Genomic DNA, 12,122 nt, shown 5'->3' on the forward strand with positions numbered 1-12,122 from the left:
AGAGATTTTTTTTTTAGCAATTATGGCGGGGGGGGGGCCTTCTTTTCAGGGTTTTTTAAAAAAAAAAAAAAAGAATAATTGCATTGTAATAAGGCATAAATGCACATTCACATGATTTATTTATTTTTTAAATTACGAGGAACGAAATCCCATTCGATTTGTTATAATCTTGAGTTTGTGTGATAATCACCCGCAATAAATGACCATATATTATATATCTAGTATCTGCAGATGAGAGACGTAATACAAGGAGCACCACCACAGAGTAGGATAGAGCGATTTAGTCACGTGTTTTGAGGTATGATAAACGAGATCTGAGCGAATTTTACATTCACGAAACTCAAGAGTAAAAGTTATAATCTCATCAGACGAAATGATGCGAGCTGTAGTACTAAATCCACGGCAAACTACATCTCCCAGAATACCCATAAACAGAAGAGGCGGGGCCGTAACCAAACTGACCAATCACGTACAACTTCCGAGTTTGCGTTCCAAAATGAATTCAAGCCTCGGAGCGCAGTTTCAAGACGGCGCATTTTGATTGGCTGCTTAACGACCGGCGCTGATCGGGTGCTCCATGTGAGCGATGCAGAGAGGAGTTGGTGAGATGTTTTTGTTGTCTGCCTAGTGTCAGGATAATGTGGAGATTGCAGTATGGGGGTGATGAGCGGATTTGGCATATTTAACATAAACGTTCTATGTAGTCACTTGTTTGTATTGGGATATTATGATTTTATTTAAAGGGGGGCTCTACTTTTAGGCAAATGTCATTAATCTGGCACCCGATGGTTGAGCAATACGGCTGATTTGGAAAAAAATTGCTCTCTTGAATTAGTAGGTATTTATTTAAAGGGATTGTCCCTTCAGGGCTGATGTTTCCAGGGGAAGATGCAGGTGGCGACACATTTGGTCTATATCGTAGCACCTATTGCAAAGAATGGGCAGTCAGGTAACACGTGGTCATGTGCATTCCGCCAGGGTGCCAGCTTCTCTTTCCAGCGCCTCTCCTCTGGCTAATAGACAGGACCCCCTCTATGATGTCCATGTGCCCTAATGGGGAATGACTCTCCTAATTGCACAAACATTGTAATGGTTCCACGCTGGACTCCCCAGGCAGCTCGGCGTCAGGTCACCAATGCCGGTACGGGTATCCGTGTCGCCAACACTGGGCAGCAGGTAGATATGTGTTAGTTATATTATTAGGACTATATGAAATGAAGGTGGACGCACAACTAGGATAGCTGTCGGAATCCGCTATTCTTCCCCATACACCTTTGGTAGCGGCTAATCTCAAGTGAGAACAAATGTTCCGGCATGTTAAAAGTCAGGACACCCCCATACTCATTAGGTGGTCAGCGGGTTCGGACGACGTTCATGCAATGTATATGGGCATCTTTAATGGGGTATTCTGGTTACAAGTTACCCCCATACGGTAGGGTAAGGGGTAACTTGCTGATCGGTGGGTGTCTGAGAGCTCGTGCCCTCAGCGTTTACGAGAACGTGGACCCCAAACCCCTGATTTGAACCGAGCGGCTGGTCGCTTATGTGCACTGCCGCTCCATTCATTCTCTATGGAAGCGCCGGAGATGGCTGAGTGCAGTTTTCTGCTTTTTCCGGCGCTGCCATAGAGAATGAATGTAGCGTCAGTGCACATAAGCGACCTGCCGCTCGGTTCAAATCAGGGGTTCGGGAACTCCATTCTCGTGAACGGTGGGGGTCCGAGCAGTCAGACACCCACCAATCAGCAAGTTACCCCTTACCCTATGGATAGGGGGGAACATGTAACCGGAATACCCCTTTAAAATAATGGGCCTGGTGGTTGTTGTGTTTTTTTTTGTTTTGTTACAAACAGTGCCACTCTTCTGCGTGGGCTATGTCTGGTATTGCAGGTCAGCACCATTTACACCTCTTGCACACAACCGAGTTCGGGCTGTGAAAAACGGTCCAAGTGTCAGCCGCATTTCCCGCCCCGACCGCGGTACAGGTGAATGGAACTCCTGGCATCATAGACATTTTATGATGCTGGGAGTCTCTGCCTTCCCACGGAACTGCTGTTCTGTACTGAACAAAATGATACAGACCGGAACAGCAGTTCCGTAGGGAGGCAGGGACTCCTAGTATCATAAAATGTCTATGATGCCGTTTCCCAGCCGACACTCGGACCATTTTTCACAGCTCGAACTCTATTATGTGCAAGGGGTGTTAGAGTACCTAACTTTTCAGAATAAGCGGCCATATGTCTGTACATGAGGAATAACCCTATTTCTGGCTATTACATGACTTGTATTCTGCAGTTTTCCTCTCTGCAGGCTTGATCTCTAATTCTCAGCTCTTTCTGAGCTGGTGGGCAGAGCCTAACTGCTATCATGTCTTCTAAACACTGCACACATAGAAGAGGAGAATCCTGCTCTCCTATCTCTATCTAATTAATATATATATATATATATATATATATATATATATACACACACACACACTGTGGCAACATGGAGGACATCATACAGTAGTAATGAGCACTGAAGCTGAGAATCCAGCACTGGAGTGACGCATAACACTTACTAGCGTTTCTCTGTGCCTCTCTCATTCTGCTCTCCCTTCCCTCACCATAAACTTCTATGGGCAGCATGTAACCTGATCTCTCGGTAAGCTGATGATCTGTCTGGTCTCTCAAGGCAGGGTTTTAGCAGTGAACGATCAGGGTAGTGGGTGACTGATCAGATATCTTACAAAGTTTCTTATATTCTATTGTACTATTGATTTATGCAAAGTTTGTTGAAGGTTAGTGACCATTTAAGTGACTACCTGCAATATCAGACCTAACACAAGAGGTGCAATGTTTCTGGAAAAAGATCAGACTGATCTCCTACAGCTCCCTTTCACCTCATTCGTTTAGTTTTTCCTATAATCGGCCACCTCAGAAAATGTACTTCATATTCGTGTATTGGGCAAATAAGCTAATTGTGTTGATACCTTTGTGTTTTCTTTGTCAGCTGAACACCACATTACCAACATGGCCGCCAAGGTTGCCAAGAGGGGCATGCGCAAATCCAAACCAGTTGTGTCTAAGACCTCTCTTAACAGCCCGTATGAGAAAATCTGGACCCCTGTGGTTGGAGACGACATGCAGTTCATCCTGAACACATTATTGGAAAAGTTTGAGCAACTTGGACTGAAAAAGATTGAAACAAAATCCTCAAAGGGCAAAAATATCAGAAAATCAAAACAGTCTGATAAAAACGACAATAATAATTCTGGCAAAGAGGAAAAAAGCCCCAACACAGAGACGCTAAAACAGGAGGCTCCAAAGCCGGGGTGGACCTTTGCGGATCTCCGGAAACAACTTGCCATAGGGATTAATGAGGTCACCCGCGCTCTGGAGAAAAATGACCTATCCATGGTAATGGTGTGTAAGTCGGCAAAGCCAGAGATGATCACCAAGCACATCATAGAGCTCAGCTTTAGCCGGGAGGTCCCTGCCTGTCAGCTGCCGCGGCTAAGCGAGAATATGGCCCCGGCTCTTGGCCTGAAATCTGTGCTGGCGCTCGGCTTCAGAAAAAATTCTGATGTGTTTCGGGAGCAAGTGGAAGCCATTACCACACGAGTGCCGCCGTTAAGCGTCCCCTGGCTACCGACTGGATGCCAGAACACGAACGACGAAGAGATCTTTGTGTCAGTGGAAGATGATGAACCACAAGAGGAGGACCATGTCAATCCGACCGCCACCAGAAAACGTAAACTCTCCCCCACCAAGCAGACGGCTGATGTGACGCTGCAGGGCCTCAGAGTCAAAAAGATAGTTCCAAACCCAAATAAGAAACGGAAGGTTAAAGTAAAGAAATCACTTGGTAAAAAGTAACATCGACCAGTCCTGGCTCTATAAATAAAAACGGCCTTTTTTTATTTTTTTAATGGATTGTGAACGGCCTGTAGAAAAATAGGACGTCCTATTTGCCCGTCTATGACGGATTTGTGGAAACGGGTCCCGGACAGATGCAAATCGGCCGTGGAAAAAACGTCCGTTCCTCATGGCCGATTGACGCCCGTTTGTGTTACTTCAGAAAACCTTTCTTCATTTTGTTTTCTAATTTTTACAGCAAATATTTAAAGTATGTTTCCAGAGAGTCCAACTAAAACGGTTTACGTTTCTATGTCTCGCAGTGTATAATAAATCTACATTTATTGATAATCATCCCATGTCTTATCTTTTCGTGTATTGGTTTCTCTGGAGACCCAATTAGGAGGAGAAGCTAGCTACTTCCTCCCTTACTGGTGTCATTGTTATTGAACGACAGGATTTGATGAAAAGAAACCTTACAGGCTATAAATTGGGGGTGGGGAACCTTTTTTCTGCCAAGGGCCATTTGGATATTTATAACCTCATTCACGGGCCATACAACATTATCAACTTAACAATTCGCCTGCTATATCTGGTCAAACTTTTAACTCACCCCTGATGGGATGGCTGGAACTGCTTCTCTTTGGTGAGGCGCGTGATGTTCGCCGGTATTGATGATGTTGCTACTGCGTCGTTCAGTCTGGAGAGGTCGACTCTTTGATAAGTTTTGAAAAGAACTCGCAGCAGTAAGTTGTTCCGACTTACTTAAAGGGGTTTTCCAATAAATGTCAGATGCAGGTTCCACCTCTGGGACCCGCACCTATTTCTAGAACGGGGCCCCTATACCCGTTCTATCTCTGTTTTTGCTGATTTCCGACCATGAAGAAGAAAATAGCGTAGCTCGCTGAGCTTCGCAGTTTACGTAACTCCCATAGTAGTGAATGGCAGTTATGGAAGAAGCGACGCATGCGAGCTACGCGGTTTCCGTAACTACTATTTAGTTCTATGGGACTTAGGAAACAGCGTAGCTCAGCGAGTTACGCTGTTTTCTTCTTCATGATCGGAAATCACACGCTTCAGCACAACACAAAGAGGTGGAATGGTGTTTAGGGGGCCCCGTTCTAGAGATAGGTGGAGCCCGCATCTATCGAACATTTATGACATATCCTGTGGATTTATCATAAATGTCCTTGATTAAAAAGAACTCTAAGTCACTTGTGATAGAAGAATTTAGGTTCTTATCAAAGAGATTCAAGGAGTCACCTGAATAGAGAGTGCGCGTCTTTTTTATTCTTATCGATAAGGAGACAGTATGGCAAAATTTCTGCTGCTACCTTCAGTATCATAGATTTTACACATGGGATAAACCTTGTTCAAACCAGTCCTTGCAAAGCTTTATCTCAAAAATTATGTAAATACTTCACGTCTCTCTCTCTAAAGGCATTCAACTGCCCACCCCCCTCACTTGACCTTACTAGTCCACTCTTGGGCCGGCACAGTCCAATCACCTGACCTCACGTCAGGTGACTGGATTGATCCACTCTTGGGCTGGCATGCACCGACCTCACTCAAACCGCCGCTGCCACCGCTATACTTGTCTCTGTCTGCCAGGTCCTACATGTGAGTTGGGTGGATGGAGCCAAGTGGCAAGTGACGCGGCAGCATCGTGGTCTGAATAGGCTGGGCCGGACGTTCCCCAGCCCTGCTATAGATGAAGGTGAAGGCCCTGGTGAAAAATATACGGTTACTGACACCAGGCGTTTCACATTCTAAAGGCATAGATTCAAACCAGCATGTCTCTGAATTTTGAGAGGGGTGGGATTCTCATTTTTACTGCCAGGAGGAGTTGAAAGAGGGAGGACCTTTTGGATGGCAGAAAAAAAACATCCAATTAGGGCTGATATGGATTAACTTTCTGTTCCTCTGTCCTGCTCTAACAGGGCAGAGGTAGGGAGGGACACACTCGCTGCGGTCGGGGCAGTGGGGAAAAAGTAGGATGACAGGACCCTGAAGAGCAGTGACAGAAACCCAGCACCCTACCTCTGTGCTGCCCCTTCATGCAGGCACGCAGGAGCTTTTGTTCTTCAAAGCAGCCGGAGTCCCCAGCTTCTTATCTCGCTTGTGGAAGCTCAGTCGCCGGAGCTTTCCGGGGATATATATGGACGGTTACATCACTGGGGCTACCCCAGGGAAGCTCTAGTGGCATAGCTATTCAGGGAGGCAGATAGGCAGCGGTAACTCCTGCTGCTTTAAATAAGATGAAAATGGGAGAAGTCCCTCTATCATGTCCTCTCTGCTACCCCTCAAAGTGCCGCCGTGGGCAAGCAGGCGCCTATTTCCACTTTTATCTTCAAAGCAGCCGGAGTCTCTTGTGACGTAGCTTCCCGGGCAGATAAGCAGCCAGGGACTCCGACTGCTTTCATGATGTTATTGGGATAGTCAGCTGCACAGGGGACAAGATAGATGGCGGGACGGTGCTGGAATTCCGTCACCCTCTTCAGCATCTTTAAAGCAGCCAAAATCCCTGGTTGCTTATCTCCGCACCATGTAGTTTCCCGGGTGAAAATGAGCAACCGGGGACTCCGGCTGCTTTAAAGATTTTGAAGGGGGATAGTCGGCTGGAGCGGGAGCTAGGTCTGATGGGGAAGCTCCAGTTACAACTCCATATATGGACGGTTACATCACTAGATATTCCTGACATATTCGTTAACGGGATGTAACGGATGCCATACAATGCCCTTAGCCTATAATGGTATATTTAATGTATACATCATGAGTTCATGTTGTATACGTTAAACATATACTACTATAGTCAATGGGAGGCTTATGCCACTTTGGCATCAGTCACAGCTGTCGTTACTGTATATGGCGGTAGTTCTTCATAACACAATGTGAACAGAGGCTAACCGCTATCTGGTAGGAGTCGACAACCTTAGGCACTCCATCTGTTGTAAAACTACAACTCCCAGCATGCACTGACAGCTAAATGCTTTATTATTCCAGCCAAAGGCTGTCGAGGCAAGCTGGGAATTTAAGCTGGAGTGCCAAAGCTTGCTGACCCTGATCTATGGGTTAACTGTCAAGTGTGCCGTGGTCTTTCTTGGGCACTGTTGGGGTTGCAGCATATATGACGCAGAGTAGTGTTTCTAAGCTCAGTACCCCCAATGCTGTGATGATAGACTGCTTAGTCTAGTAAAAGAAAAACCCTGCATGAGGACAGTACAACTACCCCCTAGAGACAGGGCGTGTACCCCCTGAAATACATTGCACACTGATCTGTATTTTGTAGGTATAAAGGGAATCGGCAGTTCACACAGGACTCCAATTGATGGAGAGTGCAGTAACCGTGAAGCAACAATATATCTATATAAATGGATAGTGCAAGAAAATTACTCCATTTGGGTCATGCCAGTTGGATGATGAAACTCTTGTGCTATTGAAGATGTGGCTTTTCCCTGCTTAAGTCTCACCAGGGACAGGTATAAAGTATGTGGACACCCCTCCTAGTTATTGGGTTCAGGTGTTTCAGTCAGTCAAACTGACTGGGGGGGGGGGGCATGGCATGTAAAAATTGCCTATCCCCTTTTGAAGGGTAATGCTAATGCTACAGCATACATGCACGAAAGGCTCTGTTCTCCTCTGCTTTGGAGTCCGTGTGGTCTATTGGGCGCCGTTGGTTTCCTTTGTGTCACAAATCCATCACAGCGTGAATTCAGTTTTGCTGCTACAACGGTACAGAAAAATGGAATTCACAAATTGTAACTTTCAACTTTGTGCTAACAGTTTGGGGTTCGGCCCTTTCTTGAACCAGCACACAGCGAGCTCCATAAAGACTCGGTGTGGAGGAACTTGAGTGCCTGCTCAAAGCCCTGACCTTAACCCCATCCAACCTTTTGGGATGAATTCGGATGCCGATTGTAAGCCGGACCTTCCCTGGTTTTCCCAAAAGAGCGGAGGCTGTTGTGTCTGTAAAAGATATATGATATGCTTCTATTAGATAATAAATGTGTTTTTTTAAATGTACAGTATATAAAAAGTGTCAGATGACCCACAAAAAATTGGCGGTGTTGGCCAATATATATATATATATATATATATATCTCTATTGCAGACCGTAAAAAGACACCAAATATATGTCCGATAGTACCGTATTATATAGCAGGATACTGATTACATATAATGCCGACAACAAAAAATATTAAATGCATAAGGATCAAACAATACAGCAGAAAGAAGTAAGCTATAGATGGAGTGTCAAGTGGATCTGGGGTATTTAACAGGTCAATAATCAATCACAACATAGGTAACACAGCTGAAACAAATTACTTGGTAATCCTACCTTGGGTGTATGCAGCCAATGAGCATCTAGATCAAACGCTGTCTGATTGTCCGGACCGGGTGAATTACCAATTCCGGAAAACAACAACCTTATCGCATCTGTGCTTGATGAGGGCAGTGTTTGATCTACATCTTCATATTCGACCAGACTTTTGGATAAATCTCTGGCACCGCAATTGGTGCACGGTGTGCCCCCTCCTACTGGTTTGGTGGGAGCGGGAACACGTGTACCCATCGCAAGATTTTCATAACAGGGTTGGTAAGTGGTATCAGTTCATTGACGATATTGTCTTTTTCTGGTTCGGGACCATGGAGGAATGTGTTGATTTAATTTCCTTCCTCAATCAGAACTCACATAACCTACATCTCACTCATTTCATTTCAAAGACCATGATCAACTTCTTGGACCTGTGCCTATTGTTTATGAACAACCAATTATCTACATCCATATTTCGTAAACAAATGTCCATGAATAGTCTCCTGTGTTTTCAAGCTTTCGTCCCAGCCACCTCAGGAACGGGATACCATTTGGACAATTCCTGGGGGAGAGACGGAATAGCTCTCAATTTGTGGATTTTCAGAACCACGCGGTTAGAACAATCATCCCAGAGGCCCCTTTACTTATGGCCAAACGTGCCCCAAATTTACAGGACAGTCTTATGAGCAGTCGTTTTGCAGGTCCTACTGTCAAATTGGGTAGAGGCATGCGGCTTACTGGATCTTTTCCCTGTGGTGGTGGTGGTGGTGGTACCTTTTGCCAATTTCTCAAACCCACCACTGAATGTACAAACACAAGAATCATGGAGAAGTTTAGGCTCAAGGGCTATATCAATTTTAAAACTACATGGATTAGGGGGGGGTTAGCAGACCAGTAAGATTGCCCATGCTGACCCCTACAATGGACACATGAGCATCATAATTGGACCATGGAGCAGTGGCAGAAAGTGGCCTGGTCTGATGAATCACGTTTTCTTTTACCGTGTGTGGGCAGCCGGCTCGGAGATGGCACCAGGATGCACTATGGGAAGAAGACAAGCCGGCGGAGGCAGTGTGATGCTCTGGGCAATGTTCTTCTGGAAACCTTGGGTCCTGGAATTAATGTGGATGTTATTATGACACGTATCACCTACCTAAACATTAGGCCAAGTACACCCCTTCATAATAATGGTATCTCCTACTGGCAGTGCCCTCTTTCAGCAGGATAGTGCCCCTGCCACGCTGCAAATATTGTTCAGAAATGGTTTGAGGAACTTGAAGGTGTTGACTTGGCCTCCAAATTACCCATATATAACGATGATCAAAGATCTGTTAGAAAAACACGAGCGCTCAATGAAGGCCCCACCAGAAAACTTACAGGATTTAAAGGATCGGCTGCTAATGTCTTGGTGCCAGATACCACATGAACCTTCAGAGATCTGGTTAGTCCACGCCTCACCAATCAGAGCTGTTATGGCGTCACGAGGGCGACCTACACAATATTAGGCAGGTGGTTTCAATGTTATGGCTGATAGGTGTATGTGTGCAGTGTATTTGCTTATTTTCTATGTTATTATTAAGAAATGCTATGACAGCACTATTTTGCCTGTATGGTAGCATTTGGCACTGTCTTTTGGGGATTATATGGCCCTGTAGGCATTAACCCCTTAAGGACGCAGCCTAGTTTGGGCCTTAAGGCTCAGAGCCCATTTTTCAAATCTGACATATTTCACTTTATGTGGTAATAACGTCGGAATGCTTAAACCTATCCAAGCGATTCTGAGATTGTTTTCTCGTGACACTTTGGGCTTCATGTTCGTGGTAAAATTTGGTCGATATATTCAGTCTTTATTTGTGAAAAATTGCAAAATTTAGAGAAAATTTACAAAAAATAGCATTTTTCAGAATTTAAATGCATCTGCTTGAAAAACAGACGGTTATACCACCCAAAATAGTTACTAGTTCACATTTCCCATATGTCTACTTTAGATTGGCATCGTTTTTTGAACATTATTTTATTTTTCTTGGACGTTACAAGGTTTAGAACATAAACAGCAATTTCTCATATTCTTAAGAAAATTTCAAAAGCCTTTTTTTGAAGGTGCCAGTTCAGTTCTGAAGTGGATTTGAGGGGCCTATGTATTAGAAACCCCCATAAAACACCCCATTTTAAAAACTAGACCCCTCAAAGTATTCAAAACAGCATATAGAAAGTTTTTTAACCCTTCAGGCATTTCACAGGAATTAAAGCAAAGTGGAAATGAAATTTGCAAATTTCATTTTTTCTGCTGAATTTCAATTTTATTCAATTTTTTTTTAGTAACAGAGAAGGTTTTACCAGAGAAACACTACTAAATATGTATTGTCCAGATTCTGCAGTTTTTAGAAATGTCCCACATGTGTCTCTAGTGCGCTCGTGGACTAAAACACAAGCCCTAGAAGCAAAGAAGCACCTCGTGCATTTTGAGGCCTCTTTTTTATTAGAATATATTTTAGGCAGCATGCCAGGTTTGAAGAGGTGTTGAGGTATCAAAACAATGGAAACCCACCAGAAGTGACCCCATTTTGGAAATTACACCCCTCAAGGAATTCATTTATGGTTTTTGTTATCATTTTGACCGCACAGTTTTTTCACAGCACCTATTTGAATTGGGCTGTGAAATGAAAAAAATGATATTTTTTCCAATAAAATGTCATTTTTGATCAAATTTTCTTATTTTCACAGGGAACAACATACCCCATTTTGTTGCCCAATTTGTCCTTAGTGCGGCAATACCCCATTTGTGGTGATAAACTGCCGTTTGGGCCCATGGGAGGGCTCAGAAGGAAAGGAGCGCTATGTGTTTGTTGGAGTCCAGATTTTGCTGGATTGGTTTTCGGGTGCCATGTCACATTTGCAGAGCCCCAGAGGTATCAAAGCAATGGAAACCCACCAGAAGTGACCCCATTTTGGAAACTACACCCCTCAAGGAATTCATTTATGGTTTTTGTTATCATTTTGACCGCACAGGTTTTTCACAGCACCTATTTGAATTGGGCTGTGAAATGAAAAAAATTATATTTTTTCCAATAAGATGTCATTTTTGATCAAAATTTCTTATTTTCACAAGGAACAACATACCCCATTTTGTTGCCCAATTTGTCCTTAGTGCGGCAATACCCCATTTGTGGTGATAAACTGCCGTTTGGGCCCATGGGAGGGCTCAGACGGAAAGGAGCGCTATGTGTTTGTTGGAGTCCAGATTTTGCTGGATTGGTTTTCGGGTGCCATGTTGCATTTGCAGAGCCCCAGAGGTATCAAAGCAATGGAAACCCACCAGAAGTGACCCCATTTTGGAAACTACACCCCTCAAGGAATTCATTTATGGTTTTTGTTATCATTTTGACCGCACAGGTTTTTCACAGCACCTATTTGAATTGGGCTGTGAAATGAAAAAAATTATATTTTTTCCAATAAGATGTCATTTTTGATCAAAATTTCTTATTTTCACAAGGAACAACATACCCCATTTTGTTGCCCAATTTGTCCTTAGTGCGGCAATACCCCACTTGTGGTGATAAACTGCCCTTTGGGCCCATGGGAGGGCTCAGAAGGAAAGGACCACCATTTGGCCTACTGGAGCTTTTCTGGTGCTAAGTCATGTGTGCAGAAGCCCCTGAGGTACCAGTACAGTTGAAACCCCCGAGAAGTGACCCCATTTTAAAAACTACACCCCTTAAGACATTCATCTAGAGGTGTAGTGAGCATTTTGACCCCACAGGTACTGTGTAAAAGATAATGCGCAGCAGATGGTGCAGTGTGAGATTTGCAATTTTATATATGTATATGCCATTTCAGTGTCCAATATAGTGTGCCCAGCATGCGCCACCGGAGATATACACCCCTTAAATTGTAATGTGGGTTCTCCTGGGTACGACAATACCCTACATGTGGCTGTTATCAGCTGCCTGGGCATACGGCAGGGCTCAGAAG

General features: G+C 44.2%; 1 protein-coding gene across 2 annotated transcripts; it reads left to right on the forward strand.

Moving 5' to 3' along the window:
* Window positions 1–501: 501 nt before the first annotated feature.
* RPP38 (ribonuclease P/MRP subunit p38) lies at window positions 502–4,189 on the forward strand. Of its 2 annotated transcripts, none has more exons than XM_075828743.1 (2): window positions 502–602; window positions 2,991–4,189. In XM_075828743.1, exons 1-2 carry the CDS (start codon window positions 587–589, stop codon window positions 3,854–3,856), a joined length of 882 nt encoding a protein of 293 aa, XP_075684858.1. In that variant the 5' UTR covers window positions 502–586; the 3' UTR covers window positions 3,857–4,189. The 2 variants fall into 2 exon arrangements, with proteins under 2 accessions (XP_075684858.1, XP_075684859.1); XM_075828744.1 differs by lacking the exon at window positions 502–602 and adding an exon at window positions 685–1,176.
* The last annotated feature ends 7,933 nt before the right edge of the window (window positions 4,190–12,122 follow it).

Source organism: Rhinoderma darwinii, chromosome 5 (genome assembly GCF_050947455.1).
Source record: "Rhinoderma darwinii isolate aRhiDar2 chromosome 5, aRhiDar2.hap1, whole genome shotgun sequence".
Classification (NCBI taxonomy): domain Eukaryota; kingdom Metazoa; phylum Chordata; class Amphibia; order Anura; family Rhinodermatidae; genus Rhinoderma; species Rhinoderma darwinii.